General features: G+C 46.2%; 1 protein-coding gene across 2 annotated transcripts in view; it reads left to right on the plus strand.

The window, feature by feature from the left end:
* Nucleotides 1-17878, plus strand: part of RTF2 (replication termination factor 2) — a 43798-nt gene that overhangs the window by 440 nt on the left and 25480 nt on the right. For both annotated transcript variants that reach the window (NM_001110432.1, XM_005673032.4), the window contains exons 2-5: nucleotides 3431-3525; nucleotides 4171-4264; nucleotides 7456-7595; nucleotides 12342-12420. In NM_001110432.1, coding sequence (NP_001103902.1) covers nucleotides 3431-3525; nucleotides 4171-4264; nucleotides 7456-7595; nucleotides 12342-12420 — 408 coding nt within the window. The remainder of the gene's footprint in view (nucleotides 1-3430; nucleotides 3526-4170; nucleotides 4265-7455; nucleotides 7596-12341; nucleotides 12421-17878) is intronic.

Here is a 17878-nt window from a genome sequence, read left to right on the forward strand (position 1 = left end):
CCTGGAAATTGCGATCTAAGAGGAAAAGGTTGCAGAGCTAGTCAGTAGGAGAGCCAGGATTTGAAGTCTGTCTGCTGTCTGCTGCTGTTTTGTACACCCTAACTTCGTTTCCTCAGTAAAGTCTTCTCAAACCGCTCCCTGTGAGATCAGGGCCTCCTCTAAAAACTGTCTTACCCCCGTGTACACAGCGTTCCGGTCAATGAATGTTGATCTCAGACGATTGCAGAGGCTGCATCTCTTTCCCCTTTACAAGTAGCAGGGTTCCTGGTACAGTAAATATAGTGAATAAATGAATGAGTGGATAATCCCTAATTCTGAAAAGTGATTGAGCCAATTATAATTTATAGGGAAATTGAGTCAGTAACACGACCAAGATCACACAATTGGTAGGTAATAACAGGATTCCCATCCAGTTATTCAGGATTTCAGAGTTAGCACTAGTAATTGCTTTTTAATAATAGTAGGTGTGTAAAGCACCTAATACAAGTGACCAAGTGACTGACACACTGTGACTCCATTCAGCAGCCAAAGAGGATTTTTTTTTTTTTTTTTTTTTTTTGCTTTTTAGGGCCGCATGTGCGGCCCATGGAAGTTCCCAGGCTAGGGGTTGAATCGGAGCTACAGCTGCCAGTCTATACCACAGCCATAGCAACAAAGGATCCCCGACCCACTGAACAAGGCCAGGGATCTGAAGCCACATCCTCATGGATACTGGCCAGATTAGTTTCCGCTGTGCCGAATTGGGAACTCCCTAGAGAAGTCTTTTTTAAAAATAAATTACGTGTATCACTATTGTGTTTAAATCACTCAAGTGGCTTCTCATTGTATTCACGGTAAAATTCTCACAGACCTTGTGTGATCAGACCCTCTGCCTCTCTTTATATCTTATCTAATGCCCCTTTCCCACCCTTTCTCTTCCAGCTATATAGGCCTTGTTCCTCAACCCGGAGTATAATTTCCTCAACCTGTGTTCTTCACTGAGATACTCATATCACTTGGGTTTTTGTTTTTTGGGTTTTTTTGTTTGTTTGTTTTTAAATGCTTCAAGTCTTTACACAAATGTCATCTCATCCCGGTCCACTGTAGCCAAAATACATCTCATTTCTAATCACTCTGCCTTTTTCTGCTGCTTTTCTTTTTAAATTTTTTTTGGCCGCACTTGTGTCATCCAGAAGTTCCTACGCCAGGGATCAAACCCACACCACACCACAGCAGCCACTGGAGCCACAGCAGTGACAATGCTGGATCCTTTAGCCAAAGTGTGGCTCTTGATGTGGGGAATGAATAGGACAATAGCTACGACAGTGTGGTGGGGGTTTGTTTGTTTTTATTTTAAATAATAGAGGGGAGGGACAAATTAGGAGATAATTAGGGACAAATTGACAGATACGAGGTACTATACATAAGATAGGTGGGCAGCAAGGACTTAGTGTATAGCAAGGCAATTAGACCCAGTATCTTTTAGTAACCTGTAATGAATTATAAGCAGCAAAAACCCTGAATAACTATACTGTATGCCTGCAACTAACACAACCTCGTAAATTAACCACACTTCAATGAAACAAATAAGTAAAATTTTAAAGTTATAGAATAATTACAACAAAATAATAGAAATAGAGAGTAGTGATGAAAAGCATGGTCTTTAGCGCCAGCCCACCTGGGTTTGTTTTTTTGTTTTTTGTCTTTTTGCCATTTCTTGGGCTGCTTCTGCGGCATATGGAGGTTCCCAGGCTAGGGGTCGAATCGGAGCTGCAGCCGCCAGCCTACACCACAGCCACAGCAACTCGGGATCCAGCCGCATCTGCAACCTACACCACAGCTCACGGCAATGCTGGATCCTTAACCCACTGAGCAAAGCCAGGGATCGAATCCGCAACCTCAGGGTTCCTAGTCGGATGCGTTTACCACTGCGCCACGACGGGAACTCCCCCCACCTGGGTTTTTATCCTAGCTCCCATGTCTGCTTGTGTGTGTGACCTGACTTAGTGGTACCTCCATTTCCTCAACGACCAAGGTAAAAATATTCATTCATAGGTGTTTTATGAGGACTAAGAGATTCAGTCACAGAAACTGTTTAGCACGGTGCCTGGCACAGAGTAAACACTTAAGTAGTCATTCCTGCAAAATTTAAGTTAAAGGGAATTTAATTTTTTTTTCTTTTATTTCCTTATTTTCTCCCAAACGTGCCATCCTGTTACATTATTCATCTTGGACATTTTAGGAAGGGGAAAGAGTGGGACATGGAATATTAAATAGGTAAAAATATCATTTGAGGGCTGTGGAAACTCTTATATCGGGATTTTTTTTTTTTTTGATATTCCATGCAGTGAACAGTTTGCAAAAGACACTTCTATTAAATTAGTAATTTTATAAAAACTATACATCTTTGTGCTTAACTTTTAGAAAGTGCCTGTCTTCTCAATTCTTTGTCCTTAAATTCTGCTCCAATTTTGGAGCCTTTCCCATTGTTGGAAATTAACCCGTACTGCTTGTTTTTTGTGTGTGGCCTTCTAACTGACTGTCAAGATGCAGACATTAGTATTTATAAGCAACTAGCATAAACAATTTAATGACTTGATGATGTAAACTCTTTCTTTGTACGTGTCGTGTATGGCGAGGCCTTTATTTGACGTAGTATTACATCCAGCTTTGTGTGTCACTCCTTTTCTTTTTTAATTTTATGACTGTACCTGAAGCATATGGAAGTTCCCAGGCCAGGGATTGAATCTGAGCCGCAGCGGCAACCTACACTACAGCTGTGGCAACGCTGAGTCCTTAACCCACTGCACCAGGCCAGGGATCAAACCTGCACCTGCCTTGTAACCCGAGCCACTGTAGTCAGGTTCTTAACCCACAGTGCCACGGTGGGGACTCCATGTGTTACTGTCTTTGATTTAAAAAACAAAAATCAGGGAGTTCCCGTTGTGGCTGGCAAGTATGAACCTGACAGGTATCCCTGAGGATTTGGGTTCAATCCCTGGCCTCACTCAGTGGGTTGAGGATCCAGCATTGCCATGAGCTGTGGTGTAGGTGGCAGATGAGGCTTGGATCCTGCGTTGCTGTGTCTGTGGTGTAGGCTGGCAGCTACAGTTAGTTCTGATTCGACCCCTAGCCTGGGAGCCTCTATATGCAGCAGGTGTGGCCCTAAAAAACAAACAAACAAACAAATAAATAATAAAAAAATTTAAAAAATCAGGAGTTCCTTGGTGGCTCAGCAGGGATAAGGATCTGGTGTTGTCACTGCTGAGGTACAGGTTCAGTCCTGGCCTGGGAACTTCCGCATGCCTCAGGCATTAACCAAAACAAACAAACAAAACTCCAAATCATTGCAGTGGGGTATTACTGGATAAGTCTTATGTGTGGAACTGTGGACCATATGTCTTTCAGAGGGAAAAATTAATTGAAAGGACTTTTTCTTTTCTTTTCTCAGGTTGACAAAGATGCTGAATTAGTGGCCCAGTGGAACTACTGTACTTTAAGTCAAGAAATATTAAGGAGGCCAATAGTTGCTTGTGAACTTGGCAGGTATGGTTCCTTTACTTAATGGAGATGAGTTTTTCTGAAGTGATCTTAAAAAGAATTTTAATGTCTTTAAATGCAGTTCTTAATTCATCAAAGGTGCATTATCTCAAGCAAAGTTAGAAAGCCTAGGTTATCAGTCCCTGTCTCTGAACAAACTTCTGCACTTTCCAATTGAGTTTGGTTTATTTACTCTATGGGTTGAAAACTCAGGGACCAATAGGAGCTCCGTTTTAAATGCATGAAAGACCCGAGTGGGGAGAGTAGGAAACGGGCAGGGAGCGGGGGGTGGATGAAGTTCATGTTCTGTCTGAAGGTGGCTGTGGCTCGGTTCCAGCCCATGGTTACAGTTCAAGAATGGACTGATTCCAGAACTTCTGATTTTTTTTTTAAAGGAAAGTTGAAAATGTGTACTTTTATATTAAATTTCCCAATTTTTAAAATCCTTGTTCTGGAGTTCCCATTGCCTGTTGTGGCTCAGTGGTAACACACCTGACTAGCTTCCATGAGGATGCGGGTTCAATCCCTGGCCTCACTCAGTGGGTTAAGGATCCGGATTTCCCTGAGCTGTGGTGTAGGTCGCAGAGTTGGCTCATATCTGACATTGCTGCGGTATAGACTAGAATGTTTGACAGATCTTTATTGTTGCAGACTTTACAACAAAGATGCCGTCATTGAGTTTTTATTGGACAAATCTTCTGAAAAGGCTCTCGGGAAGGCAGCATCTCATATTAAAAGCATTAAGGTAAGACAGGGGTTTCTGCAGTACTCCACGAGTCTCAGTGGTTAAGGTTTATTTTATAGAATTCACGTACATTTCAGCCTGAACTCAGAAATTTGGAAATCCAGCCCCACTCAGCCACCTAATAAAAGTGGGATTTAGGGCAGGTCAGTTGAAGCTCGAGCCAGAAGTTCCCCACACCGATACTTCCTGGATTATAAGTCCATTGTGACTTAATGTGTTTGAATGAGCTTCAAAAATTCTCAGTGTGCTGAGTTCCCGTTGTGGCTCAGTGGCAACAAACTCCTCTAGTATCCATGAGGATGCGGGTTTGATCCCTGGCCTCGCTCAGTGGGTTAAGGATCCGGCTTTGCCGTGAGCTGTGGTGTAGGTGGAAAACTCGGTTTGGATCCTGAGTTGCTGTGGTTCTGGCATAAGCCAACAGTTGTAGCTCCCATCTGACCCCAGCCTGGGAGTTTCCATATGCCGCACGTGTGGCCCTAAAAAGCAAAATAAAACAAACAAAAAACACCTCAATGTGTTATATAGCGAGGCATTATTTTTGTAGTTAAAACTCAGCTACTTGAATTTTTGATTTGGAAGACACTTTCTATAGAATTAGAAGTTTTTATAGGTAGATCACTATTAAATTTTGGTTATCAGAGTTCCCTTCGTTGCTCAGCTATAAACAAAGGATCCATGGTTGACTAGGATCAATGAGGATGCAGGTTCGATCCCTGGCCTTGCTCACTGGGTTAAGGATCCAACATTGCCGTGAACTGTGGTGTAGGTTGTAGACGTGGCTCGGATCCCACGTTGCTGTGGCTGTGGCATAGGCCAGCAGCTTTAGCTCCAATTCGACCCCTAGCCTGGGAAGCTCCATATGCTGCAGGTACGGCTCTAAAAAGCAAAAAAAAAAAAAAAAAAAATTGTGGTTATCGCCTGCTGATTACAAGTTCTTATTGTTAAATTTCTTTCATAAAAGTGGAAAAATGAGTTTTTTAGTAAAAAGTTTGTTGAGAGAACAAAATCTTTCAAATGTGATCAGTAGAAAAATCAGAAAAGTAGTGAAGAATTTGAGACCCACCAAGCTTGTCAAGTGCCTCATCTAAGGGAGAGCTACCACATTGCTGCAGGAGATGCTTCGAGGCTGCTGGCTTGTTAGTGAGGTGCTCAAACCAGATCCAGAGCCCTTGACTCCCAGTCGAAGACTTTGGGCTTGTTTCCTTTGCTAACCCCCTTCTCATTCCTTTTTATTTATTTATTTATTTTTATATTTGGCTTTTTGTTTGAATTCTTGGGGGTAATTACAGGATACAAAATATTTTTACTTCAGAAAAATTAGTAATTCTGAGAAGTACCTAATGGTAGTGCTATAGAGATAACCAGGCTGATTTTTGTCATCTTTACCTTGCGAAGTTAAATTTGTTTCTAACAAACCCACAGTAGCATAATTATCTTATCTCACAAATGTGGTGATCTGGAGTTCACAGCTGTGGCACAACAGGATCACCGGTGTGTTTGCAGCACTGGGGCACAGGTTTGATCCTCCCGGTCCAGTACAGTGGCATAAGGATCTGGCGTGGCCGCGGTTGTGGTGTTGGTCACAGCTGCGGCTCGGATCTAATCCCAGGCCTGAGAACTTCCATATGCTGTGTGGTAGCCAGAAAAGAAAAAATGTGATTATCACTGAATTGAATTTTTTTTTTTTTTTTTTTTTTTTGTCTTTTTAGGGCCGCACCTGTGGAAGTTCCCAGGCTAGGGGTCAAACTGGAGCTACGGCTGCCAGCCTACACCACAGCAAGGCCAGATCCAAGCTGAGTCTGCCTGCGACCTGCTGCACAGCTCACGGCAATGCTGGATCTTTAACCCACTGAATGAGGCCAGGGATCAAACCTGCAGCCTCATGGATTCTAGTCAGGTTCATTTCCGCTGAGCCACGACGGAACTCCTGAATTGAATTTGTGGCAGACTGTACTTAAACACCAATATGTAGTGTGTGAGGTTGAACTTTTAATGCAAAAAAAAATTTTCCCAAGAAATCATGACTGTAAAGACAAAAGGATTCAATAAAAGATTATTATTACTGTGATTAATCAGCCACAAATACTCTTTTTTTTTTTCCCCCAACCTTTTAGGGCCTCACCTGCGTCATGTGAGGTGCTCAGGCTAGGGGTCTAGTAGGAGCTACAGCTGCCAGCCACAGCCGCAGCCACAGCCACGCAGGATCCAAGCCACATCTGCAACCTACACCACAGCTCACCGGATCTGTAACCCACTGAGCAAGGCCAGGGATCGAACCTGCAAGCTCATGGTTCCTGGTGGGATTCGCTTCCACTGTACCACAATGGGAACTCCACAAATACTCTTAAGAACTTGATGGGACAGTCAGGCCAGCTGTCAGCCAGGCCAGCCTTTCATATCAAAAGTTACTTTTCCTTGGAGTTCGTGTTGTGGTACAGCAGAAACAAATCCGACTAGTAACCATGAGGTTGCCGGTTTGATTTCTGGGCTTGTTAGGTGGGTTAAGGATCTGTCATTGCCATGAGCTGTCACGTAGGTTGCAGACGCAGCTCAGATCCCAAGTTGCTCTGACTAGCCAGCAGCTGTAGCTCCGATTTGACCCCCAGCCTGGGAACCTCCATATGCTGTGGGTGCGGCCCTAAAAAGCACACAAAAAGTATATATATATAAATATAAATTTTAAGAAGTTACTTTTCCTGGAGTTCCCATCGTGGCGCAGCAGAAACAAATCCAAGTAGGAACCAGGAGGTTGTGGGTTTGATCCCCGGCCTCGCTCAGTGGGTTAAGGATCTGGCATTGCCATGAGCTGTGGTGTAGGTCCCAGACATGGCTGGGATCCGGCATTGCTGTGGCTGTAGCGTAGGCTGGCGGCAAGAGCTCCCATTAGACCCCTAGCCTGTGATCCTCCATATGCCACGGGTGCAACCCTACAAGGACAAAAGACCAAAAAAAAAAAAAAAAGTTGCTTTTCCTTATGTAGCAAAATATTTGTAAAATAGAAATTAACTATCACAGTGCATTTTAAAAATGCTATTTGCCACCGCAATTTATGGATTAATTTTACGTCCATGTTAATTGATGCAAAAGTAAAAGCAGAAGAAATTTCGATGGCAAGAGACTAGAATAATAGTTAGGGCTAAAAATGATCCATTTATCAAAGGAACTCTTTAAATTATTGATTTTTTGCACAGAATGTGACAGAACTAAGGCTTTCCGATAATCCTGCCTGGGAAGGAGACAAAGGAAGCACCAAAGGTGACAAACATGATGACCTCCAGCGGGCACGTTTCATCTGCCCTGTCGTGGGCTTGGAGATGAATGGCCGACACAGGTCAGTAATGGACACGGGCAGGTGATGGACACGAGCCTGGGCCTGGAGGATGCAGGCTGTGGCTTAGCCGTCACACAACGTCTCTACGTTCCCTTTGCTTTGGGTGGCGCCTTAGAGGCAGTGGTGCTCAGCACAAGGCCACGTTCACTCCCCATCGCCACGTGTTACGTGGCCTCTTTTTTATCCACGGCCTTCTGTTCCTCAGGTGAAGAACCCAAAGAAGGATTTTAGGCATCTCTCCTGTGACACATCAGAGACTTGGGATGTTTGATCTTTTCTCCTGGGAAAGAAAGTAGGGGACCCATGTTTCCCATCAAACAAATCCCATTTGTTTACAGTGGCTGAAGAACTCTGCAGTGGACAGCAAGCTGTGGTTGATCCTTCTGTAGAAGGCCCAGCTGATGAGGATAATTTGCCCTGAATTTGAGGCTAACAGGTGGAGCACCAGGAATCTTAAGCTTGAGATTATGTAGTAAATTGCGTTAAGTATTTTCCCCCTTAAAAAATGTGCATGTTGAGTGGGTTGGTAGGTGCCTTATTATAGGCTCTCTCACTTTGCCAAAGCTTTGTACCCCTTTCCCACCATTTAGAAACATCTGGTAGTCATCTGGAATCTTCCTTGTATCACATTACATATTGAGAGGTTGGTTGTTTGTTTTTTTAAACCATTTTCAGTTAGGAAAGAGGGGTAGGGAAAGCATCTCAAATAAATAAAGCTTTTAAGTGTTCCCATTGTGGCGCAGTGGAAACGAATCTGACTAGGAAGCGTGAGATTGCAGGTTCCATCCCTGGCCTCTCTCAGTGGGTTGAGGATCTGGCATTGCCACGAGCTGTGGCTTAGGTCACAGATGCAGCTCAGATCTGGTGTTGCTGTGGCTGTGGTGTAGGCCAGCAGCTGTAGCTCCGATGAGACTCCTAGCCTGGGCACCTCCATGTGCCGCAGGTGCGGCCCTAAAAAGACAAAAAAAAAAAGGCAAAAAGATCAAATAAGTAAAGCTTTTAAAAAAGTGAAATGTTTTGGAGAATGAGACTCGTATACCTAAATTTGCCTCGTGTGTGTGTGTGTGTGTACATACACATTACTTTGAGGTGAAAGACATGACAGTAATCATTTTTGGGAGTTCCCACTATGGTGCACTGGGTTAACAACCTTAAAAGTAAGTAAACAACCACATTTCATCTGGAGCACTCTGGCCCATTCCTTTAAAGGACGCACGGGCGCTCTCTGTGGCAGCCTACGCCAGGGAGACTAACCCTGTGCTCTGAGACGGAGTCACCTGGGGCGTCGTGGGTCTGCACAGAGGGAAGTCTGAGGCCCAAGGAGCTCGTGCTTCTAAAGGAGGCGGAGTGGCCACTGCTGAGGCCTCTCGCAGTGCGCCCTTCAGTGGTGGCCCGTGAGTGATGAGTGTGATCGGGAACGTGATTGTGACGCTCGTTTTGCAGGTGACACACACAGCAAGTCATCCAGTTCCCCATCCTAAACATAGGCGATTCCTATTTGTCAGGCACACCTAAATAAAGCTGGGGAAAAAAGAAGAAGAAATCAATAAAATGAAAAGCTAAAGTCCACCATTTGGGTCATGTAAGAAATGTTTTGGAGAGAGTTCCCATTGTGGCTCCATGGGTTAAGAACCCGACTAGTATCCATGAGGATGTGGGTTTGATCCCTGGTCTCGTTCAGTGGGTTAAGGATCCAGCATTGCCGTGAGCTGTGGTGTAGATCTCAGACGCGGCTTGGATCCTGTGTTGCTGTGGCTGTGGTGTCGGCTGGAGGCTCCAGCTCTGATTCAACCCCTAGCCTGGGAACCTCCATGTGCCTTAGGTGCGGCCCTAAAAAAAAAAAAAAAAGTGAAATGTTTTGGAGAATGAGACTCGTATACCTAAATTTGCCTCGTGTGTGTGTGTGTGTGTACATACACATTACTTTGAGGTGAAAGACATGACAGTAATCATTTTTGGGAGTTCCCACTATGGTGCACTGGGTTAAGGATTCAGTGTTGTCTTTGTAGCAGCACAACTTTGACCCCCAGGCCAGCACAGTGGGTTAAGGATCCCACGTCACAACTGCAGCTGGGAATCGTTCCCTGGCCCGGGAACTTTCATGTGCCACAAATGCAGCTGAAAAAAAGAAAAATTAATTATTTTAAGGTATATATTTCAGTGGCATTTAGTACGTTGGTGTTGTGTGATTGTCACCTCCCTCTAGTTCTAAACCTCTTCATCCCCCGCAAAGCACGCACTCGGTAGTCACTGCCCGTCACCCCTTCTCCAGCTGCTGGAAGCCACCAGTCTGCTTGCTGTCTCTCTGGATGTTTCGTATAAATAGAATCACGCATCATGGGACCTTTCGTATCTGGCTTCCCACTTCTTTTTAAGAAAACTGTGGTTCACCCCAAAAGAGGAACTCACCAGAAACAGACTCTACCCTGGGGTCTTGAGCAGGGTTACCTGGAGCCTGTTGCTCTGATTGTGGCTTCCTCTCGTGTTTTTCTCTTTCATTTGCTAGTTAACCTCTTCTCTTTTTTCTCTTCCCAGTTAATTGAGCTTTGCCAGTTTGGGCTTCATTCTCCTGCTACCCATAGGGCCTCCACACTAGAAAGTTGATTTGGGATTTAGTTTATATATTTAATAAAGTGTATAATAAAGATTTAAATGTATAGAAAAATAGAAAATAAGTTAGTGTAATAAAAACATTTGGCTTTTGTTTGAAGAAAAACAGTTTCCTCAATTTTTAATAATTAGATGCATTCCTAAAGTAGGATTTTTTTTCGTCCTAAATCACAGTTAATGGATGTTAGCACGTGGTATTGATTTGGTTTCATTAGGGCAGTCTCCCATCTGCTGTAATCCCTGGGACGGGGATTAGAATTGGGGAAAGCTATTACTGTGGCATATTTAGAAGAACATACAATATCAGGGAGTTCCCTTCGCGGCTCAGTGGTTAACAAACCTAACCAGCATCCGTGACAATGCGGTTCACTCCCTGGCCTCACTCAGTGAAGGATCCTGTGTTGCTGTGAGCTGTGGCTTGGATCTGGCATTGCTGTGGCTGTGTTAATGCCCTTTGCCCATTTTTCTATACTGTTTATTACTGCTTTTTTTAATTTTTTTTTATTTTTGTTTTTAGTCTTTTGGTCTTTTAGGGCCACACCTATAGCATGTGGAGGTTCCCAGGCCAGGGGTCCCCTGGAAACTGTAGCCACTGGCCTACACCACAGCCACAGCAACGTAGGATCTGAGCTGTACCTGCGACCTACACCACAGCTCATAGCAATGCCAGATCCTTAACCCACTGAGCGAGGCCAGGGATTGAACCTGCATCCTCTTGGGGGCTAGTCAGGTTCGCTGAGCACTGAGCCACAACGGGAACTCCTATTACTGCTTTTAAAGACCTCTTTGAATTGTCATAAACTTTGAATCTCATATATATTTAAAGTATTTTCTCTTTAAGTTCCTATTCCGTCTTTTGACTTCTTGTGTTTGTGCTGTTTTTTAAATTGTATCTGTTTTTATTTATAGGAGCTTTCTTTCCAAAGAGTTATTGCAAGAGGGGGGGAATGGGGTGGTGGCTTGTGTTTGTGGTTTTAGTTTCAATATGCAGTTTCTCCTCTACCTGAAAAGGAGAGCTTTTACTGCGTTCTTAAGAAAACTTTCCCAGTCTGAAGGGGAGTAAATTGAAGAAGCAGTTACCGTGTGACTCATCTTGCTGACAGATGGACAGAATACATGAAGATAAAGCACAGGCGTTTACAGGCGCAGTTCAGAGCTGTGCTAGCTTCGAGTTCCCGCTGTGGGGCAACGAGTTAATGATCCGACTTGACTCTGGGGGACGCCGGTTTGATCCCTGGCCGGGTGCAGTGGGTTTAGGGTCTGGTGTTGCTGCAGCTGTGGCGTGGGTCGTTGTTGTGGCTCAGATTCGATCCCTGACCCAGGAACTTCAATATGCCATAGGTTAGACTGTAAAATTAAAAACGAAAACAAAAGCCTGGCAGCTTGATACTGAGATGCTGAGTATAGTTCCCTGGAAGGAGCTTGGCGGGGCCGCCCTTGCTGCTCGGGATGCCAGCTGCCTGTGCACCCACTCGCTGCCACACAGATGCTAGTGTGATTTTTCACTCTTTACCTTTCTTCGTAAAAGCGAAAGTCCTCTTTGGATTTCCTTCAGTTAGTGAAAATGGGAATGAGTGTAGGTTTTTGTGAAAGTAAAGTAGTGTAAAGTGAACTTTCAGAAAGTAGAAGTGTGTGTGTGTGTGTGTGTGTGTGTGTGTGTGTGTGTGTGTGGCTCACACAGTTTTCTTCAGTGGAATCAGATGTACCCATTTTTCTCTTTGTGGTTCTTGGCTTTTGTGTAAACTGAACAAGTGTTAACTGATAACATGGTAATAATTCTTATTTTTATTTCTTTTTTTCTTTTTCTTTTTCTTTTTTTTTTTTTTTTTTTTTTTTTTTTGTCTTTTTGGGGCTGCACCCATGGCACATGGAGGTTCCCAGGCTGGGGGTCGAATCGGAACTGCAGCTACTGGCCTATGCCACAGCCACAGCAGCTCAGGATCCGAGCCATGTCTGTGACCCATACCACAGCTCACAGCAGCACCGGATCCTTAACCCACTGATTGAGGCCAGGGATTGAACCTGTGTCCTCATGGATACTGGTCAGATTCGTTTCTGCTGAGCCACGATGGGAACTGCAGTAATAATTTTTATGTTATTATTTAAGTCACTCCCTGTATTGAATTCTTTCTCCAGGTTTTGCTACCTGCGGTGCTGTGGTTGCGTGTTTTCGGAACGAGCCCTGAAGGAGATAAAAGCAGAAGTTTGTCACACAGTGAGTTGTTGACACACATCGTTTGTTCCTTCTGAGTAGCTGAAGAAATCAGGCTGTCTGGGGTCCCTCCCTCCGTGTGTCATTTCAGCATCTTGTAGCTCTTTCTGAAACATAGACCTAACCAGCTGCTTCTCTGCTTACAACCCTTCCACACCTGTCCTTGCTGGAAGGACAGCCTCACACTGCCTCTTGTGACATGTCCCTGGCTGCCCGTCCTGGTCAGACCAAGCCCGGCCGCTGCCCGGACAAGCCTTCGTTGCTTCCTCCCTGACCTGCCAGCTGGGCGTGGGGGCCCGGGTGGGTGCTGCTCCCCGGGAGCCTTGGTTCCAGAGCCACTGCCCTCTCCGTGGGCCTTGCCGCTAAGCCGTTGTCCTGTCCCCTGGGCACGTGTTAGCCCCCTGGTCTCACCAGATTGTGATTGTGAGTGCTGTGGTGCTTTCCCACTGGACCGTGAGGGTTTTTTCTCCTTCTTTTAAAAACAAGATTTCTTTTTTTTGGAGCAGTTTTAGGTGCACAGGAAAATTTGGAGGAAAGTAAGGGGTTTCCCGTACACCCTCTACCCCCACGTGCACAGCCTCCCCCACTATCTCCCCCACGCCCTCCGTACTAAACCCACGTGACGCATCATCGTCACCCAAATCCCCTCGCTTGCATTAGGTTCATTCGAGGTGTCATCCATCCCGTGAGTTCGGACAAGTGAGAACGACCCGTGCCCATCATTGTCGCATCGCACAGGGTATCTTGGCCGCCCCCACTGTGCTCTGCGCTCCGCCCGGGGGTGTTTGGAAACGAGAGCAGGGCTCTTCCTCAGTAAACACTCATACGCATGAGCAAGGACCTGATGGAAGAGCGCTGCTTGGCTCACACGAGGGAGACGCGGGGCTTTGCAGCTGCAGCCCAGATGTTTTTGTCTTGGGTGCTCTGCTGTCCGTGCAGAGCCTGGCGTTTAGGGTCCCAGGGCCTCCTGGCTGCGTTTTCACCTGTATCAACTCTCCCTGCATTTCCTTAGGTCTCCCAGTACCGCTCCTCCCCGTGGATTCAGCAGCTTTGGTGGAACAGCTGCTGTGGGCAGGCCCTGTGGGCGGCCACGTGGCGGAGAAGCTGGATGCAGTCCCTCCTTTGGGGACCTGCTTTCCCCTTAGACAGACAGATGCTCAAGGAGCCCGGCAAGGCAGCACCGACTGTGGCAGATGCGAGTAGGGAAACTGGAGGGCAGGGAACTGGAGGGAGGGGCCGCCCAGAGTGGTCGGCCGAGGCACCTCTGCAGGATGGAGCTAAGACCTGCAGGGCGAGACGGGGCCAGCCCAGCGAGGTTTGAGCTGGAGCTCAGAAGTGACGGAGGACTCTGCTAGTGGAGGGAACAGAGTGTCGTGGAGGGTGGGGACGGGGAGAAGTGGATGAGATGGAGGGTTGGGCAGGGGTCACCCCCCAGGGCCTGGGTGGCCATACTGGGGCTTGTGGACGTCATGCTAAAAGCAGTGGGAAGCTGGGGGAGGCTCTCAGCCCCGCTAAGTGTAGTTTAGTTTTCGAATGATTTCTCTGTAAAGAAGTCAGAGGTGGGGAAGGATGTACTTGGTGATTCTCTTTGTAACTCAAAGGCAGACCAGTGGTGACGAAGTCAGGGAGGGCGTGGAGTTGTGTCCACTTGAGGGCGATTATGGATCAAGCCATCATGGAAGTCGGGATGTCTCAAAAAGCTTTTACCAAGAAAAAAGAAATTCAGAGAATGCATTCGGGAATTGATTCACGTTGTCTAGTCACCAGCGTTTATTGTCTCCGGTGTTAAAGATGATGTTGCAGGGGTTCCTGGAGCAGGAGAGGAACCTCGCGTGTGATCTGTGCTCCAGTACATGCCTGTGTGTTAACAAATAGTGTGTGAGATGTTGTGTACAAGTGTTAGACCCATTTGCAGGTATGCTCAGCAAGTTCACGTGAAAGAATACAAATTCGAGATGGTTGGAAATGAGGCTGAAATGTATTAAGCAGCCAAATGTCCTAAATCGGTGGTTCCAGCCCAGGCTGCACTGTAGAATCACCACGGTGGGTAGTAAGTTGCCACTCCCCACGTCAGACCCCACATCAGAATCTTCAGTGTTGGTGGAAAGCTCACAGATGGCTACTTTTTTTTTTTTTTTTTTGTCTCTTTTGCCATTTCTTGGGCCGCTCCTGCAGCATATGGAGATTCCCAGGCTAGGGGTCAAATTGGAGCTATAGCCACCACCCTACGCCAGAGCCACAACAACTCGGGATCTGAGCCGCGTCTGGAACCTACACCACAGCTCACGGCAATGCCGAATCCTTAACCCACTGAGCAAGGTCAGGGATCAAACCCGCAACCTCATGGTTCCTAGTCAGATTCTTTAACCACTGAGCCCTGACGGGAACTCCCAGATTGCTGCTTTTATTAAGTTCCCAGAATAATTCTAAAGGGCAGAAAGGTTGGTGGGGGGGCCTCAGTGATCTAAGGCAATCCGACTTTGCCCTCACCCCCAGCGGTGACCATCTCTTAGACTGGGGTGCAACTGGGCGCCATCGTCCTTCCCGTCAGCCGGCCCAACATCCATATTTGTAACTGTGTTGACAGAGTCAAGCAGCGTGGATGTGGGTGACACAGCTTTACAGGGAAGTTGATGTTACTTCGTGGAAATGCAGCATTGCAAGGGCGTCCCAAGAAGGGAAGGAAGCAGGAGGAAAAGGGACAGGTTTCGGAGCAGCCGAGACGGGTGCCCCGGGCGTTGGCTCCTCCCACCTCCTAACAGGGGCAGCCTGGGATCCAGGAAGCCCTCAGAGACAAAATGCTCTTCAAAATAGATCTGTTTCCATGGAGTTCCTGTTGTGGTGCCGTGGAAGTGAATTCGACTAGTATCCGCAAGGATGTGGATTCTGTCCCTGGCCTCACTCAGTGGGTTGGGGATCCAGTGTTGCTGTGGCCGTGGTGTAGGCCAGCAGCTGTAGCTCCAATTTGACCCCTAGCCTGGGATCCTGCCATGGGTGCGGCCCTAAAAAGCGAAGAAACAAACAAACAAAAACGAAAAAAAGCAAGATAATGAGCACTTTCCAAGTACATAAGCTACATGAAAATTGCCTTTGCCAGATTGAATAGCTATGTGTTAGTTTGCCAGGGCAGCCGTGGGGCAGCCGTAAGGAGACACCACACCCTGGGAGACCCAGCGGAAAGGTGTTGTCTGGACAGAAAGGTGTTGTCTCGTGGTTGGGGAGGTGGGGAGTCTGCGGTGCTGGCGGGGTTGGTTCCCCCTGAGGGCGGTGAGGGGCCTCTGTCCCAGACGCCTCTCTCTCTGCCTTGAAGGTGGTGTTTCTCCCTGTGTCTGTTCGTATGGTCTTCCCTCTGTGGACTTTGCGTCCGAATCCCCCCCCTTTTTTATAAGGATACCAGTCATTGGATGAGGGCTCGTGCTAGTGGCTGCATCTTAACTCATTACATCTGCAGACGGTCACATTCTAACGAACGGGGTTAGGATTGGAGGTTAGGACCTCCACATCTCAGGGGGGACACAGTTCAGCTGATAACCCTGTACAGTTTAGAAAATCATGGTGTGTGGGGTGGTCTGTGGTACATTTGGGTGGGAGTCATTCATTCCGTCACTCACGCAGCCAGTGTTGAGAGCCTAGTATATATCAGCTTTGGTTCACACCCAGACCAGCGTGGTTGGCCCAGAAATATCCATCACTTACCCTGTGGGCTTCAGATTCCATATGTAAAATGAAGGAAGTTCTTGGATGCTTTCCTTTTAAACCCAAATTCCAAACAATAACTTTTTTTTTTTTTTTTTTCTTTCCTTTTCTAGGGCCGCTCCCAAACCATATGGAGGTTCCCAGGCTAGGGGTTTAATCAGAGCTGTAGCTGCCAGCCACAGCCACAGCCACAGCAACTCGGGATCCAAGCCGCGTCTGCGACCCACACCACAGCCCATGGCAACACCAGATCCTTAAACCCACTGAGTGAGGCCAGGGATCAAACCCGCAACCTCATGGTTCCTAGTCAGATTCGTCTCCGCTGCGCCACGACGGGAACTCCCCCAAACAGTAACATTTTTAAATGAAGAAATAAATGACCAATTCATACACCGTCGTCAGGAATAATTTCAAGTCTCCAGAGCTGAGTGATGCTCAGAGTCGAGTATTGGCTACCTCCCGTAACACACAGCCCCCCAGTTCCAGCAGCTAATACAGCGAGACTTCCTGGTTGGGCAGCTTTCTTTTAAGGGAAACTCAAGGAGTCGGGCTTCTTCTGTCTTGCAGTCCTGATTGCCTCTGGTTTGGGGAGTATTCTCCGTTCAGCTGGCTGATGGGGACAGAGAGGAGAGTGGCTAGCTTAGGTTTGTATGACCTGGGCCAGGGTGTGGTACGCAAGTCTCCTGCTCTCGTTCCATTGGTCAGAACTCAGTCATGTGACCACACCCGCCTGCAGGAGCCTGGGGATTGTAGTCAAGCTGGAAGCCCAGGAAAAAGAGGAGGACATGGGACATTTCTGCCAAACTACCAAAAGGAAGAATGTTAGCACGGTTTCAGGAGCTGTAGTGCATTGTGAGAATGTGGATGCGGTGAGATCAAGCCACAGCGTCACAGTCTAAAACACATTATTTTTTTTTTTAAGTGGATATTCTTTTTGTATTCATTGAGACGTAGTTGACATAAACTACATTACTTTCCAGGTGTGTGACATAATGATTCAATCTTTGTATATATTGAGAAATGATCACTACAGTAAGTCTAAATAACATGTGCCACCATATAAACTTACAATTTTTTTTTCTTGTGACAAGAACTTTTAAGATCTACTCTCTTAGCAACTTCTAAATATACAAAATGGTAATAGGAACCATGGCCACCATGCTGTTCATTACATCCTAAGTGGATGTTCTTTTTTTTTAATTACTCAAATGGATTTATCGCACCTGTAGTTGTGTAATGATCATAACAATCTGATTTCACAGGATTTCCATCCCACAGCCCAGGCACATCCCCCCACCCGCAAACTGTCCTCCAGAGACCATAAGTTTTTCAGTGTCTGTGAGTCAGCATCTGTTCTGCAGAGAAGTTCAGTCTGTCCTTTTTTCAGATTCCACGTGTCAGTGAAAGCATGTGATGTTGGTGTCTCATTGTATGTCTGACTTCACTTAGCAGGATAATTTCTCTGTCTAAAACACATTATTTTCATGTTTTAGGTAGTATCTGAATTTAGAGGAGCCAGTGTTATAAGAACAATGTCAGGAACCTCAGTGATAACTTAGGATGTGCACGTTCTCTGTTCTTCCCTCTGTGGGTCCATCAACATTTGCCTTCTCAGTTCATTGGAAGAGACTCCGGGGTTTGAAGTAGCTCTGGTTCTGTGCTCTCAAGCACGTAGTGTGCTCACTTGATTTCAGTAAACAGGGTCCAAAGAGATGTAGTTGCTAGGTTTTTTTTTTGTTTTCACCGTAAACAAAGCCCCAGCCAA

Source organism: Sus scrofa, chromosome 17 (genome assembly GCF_054392235.1).
Source record: "Sus scrofa isolate SSC_HxYL_T2T_F1_AM1 chromosome 17, Sscrofa_HxYL_maternal_Yorkshire_Landrace_v2.0, whole genome shotgun sequence".
NCBI lineage: Eukaryota > Metazoa > Chordata > Mammalia > Artiodactyla > Suidae > Sus > Sus scrofa.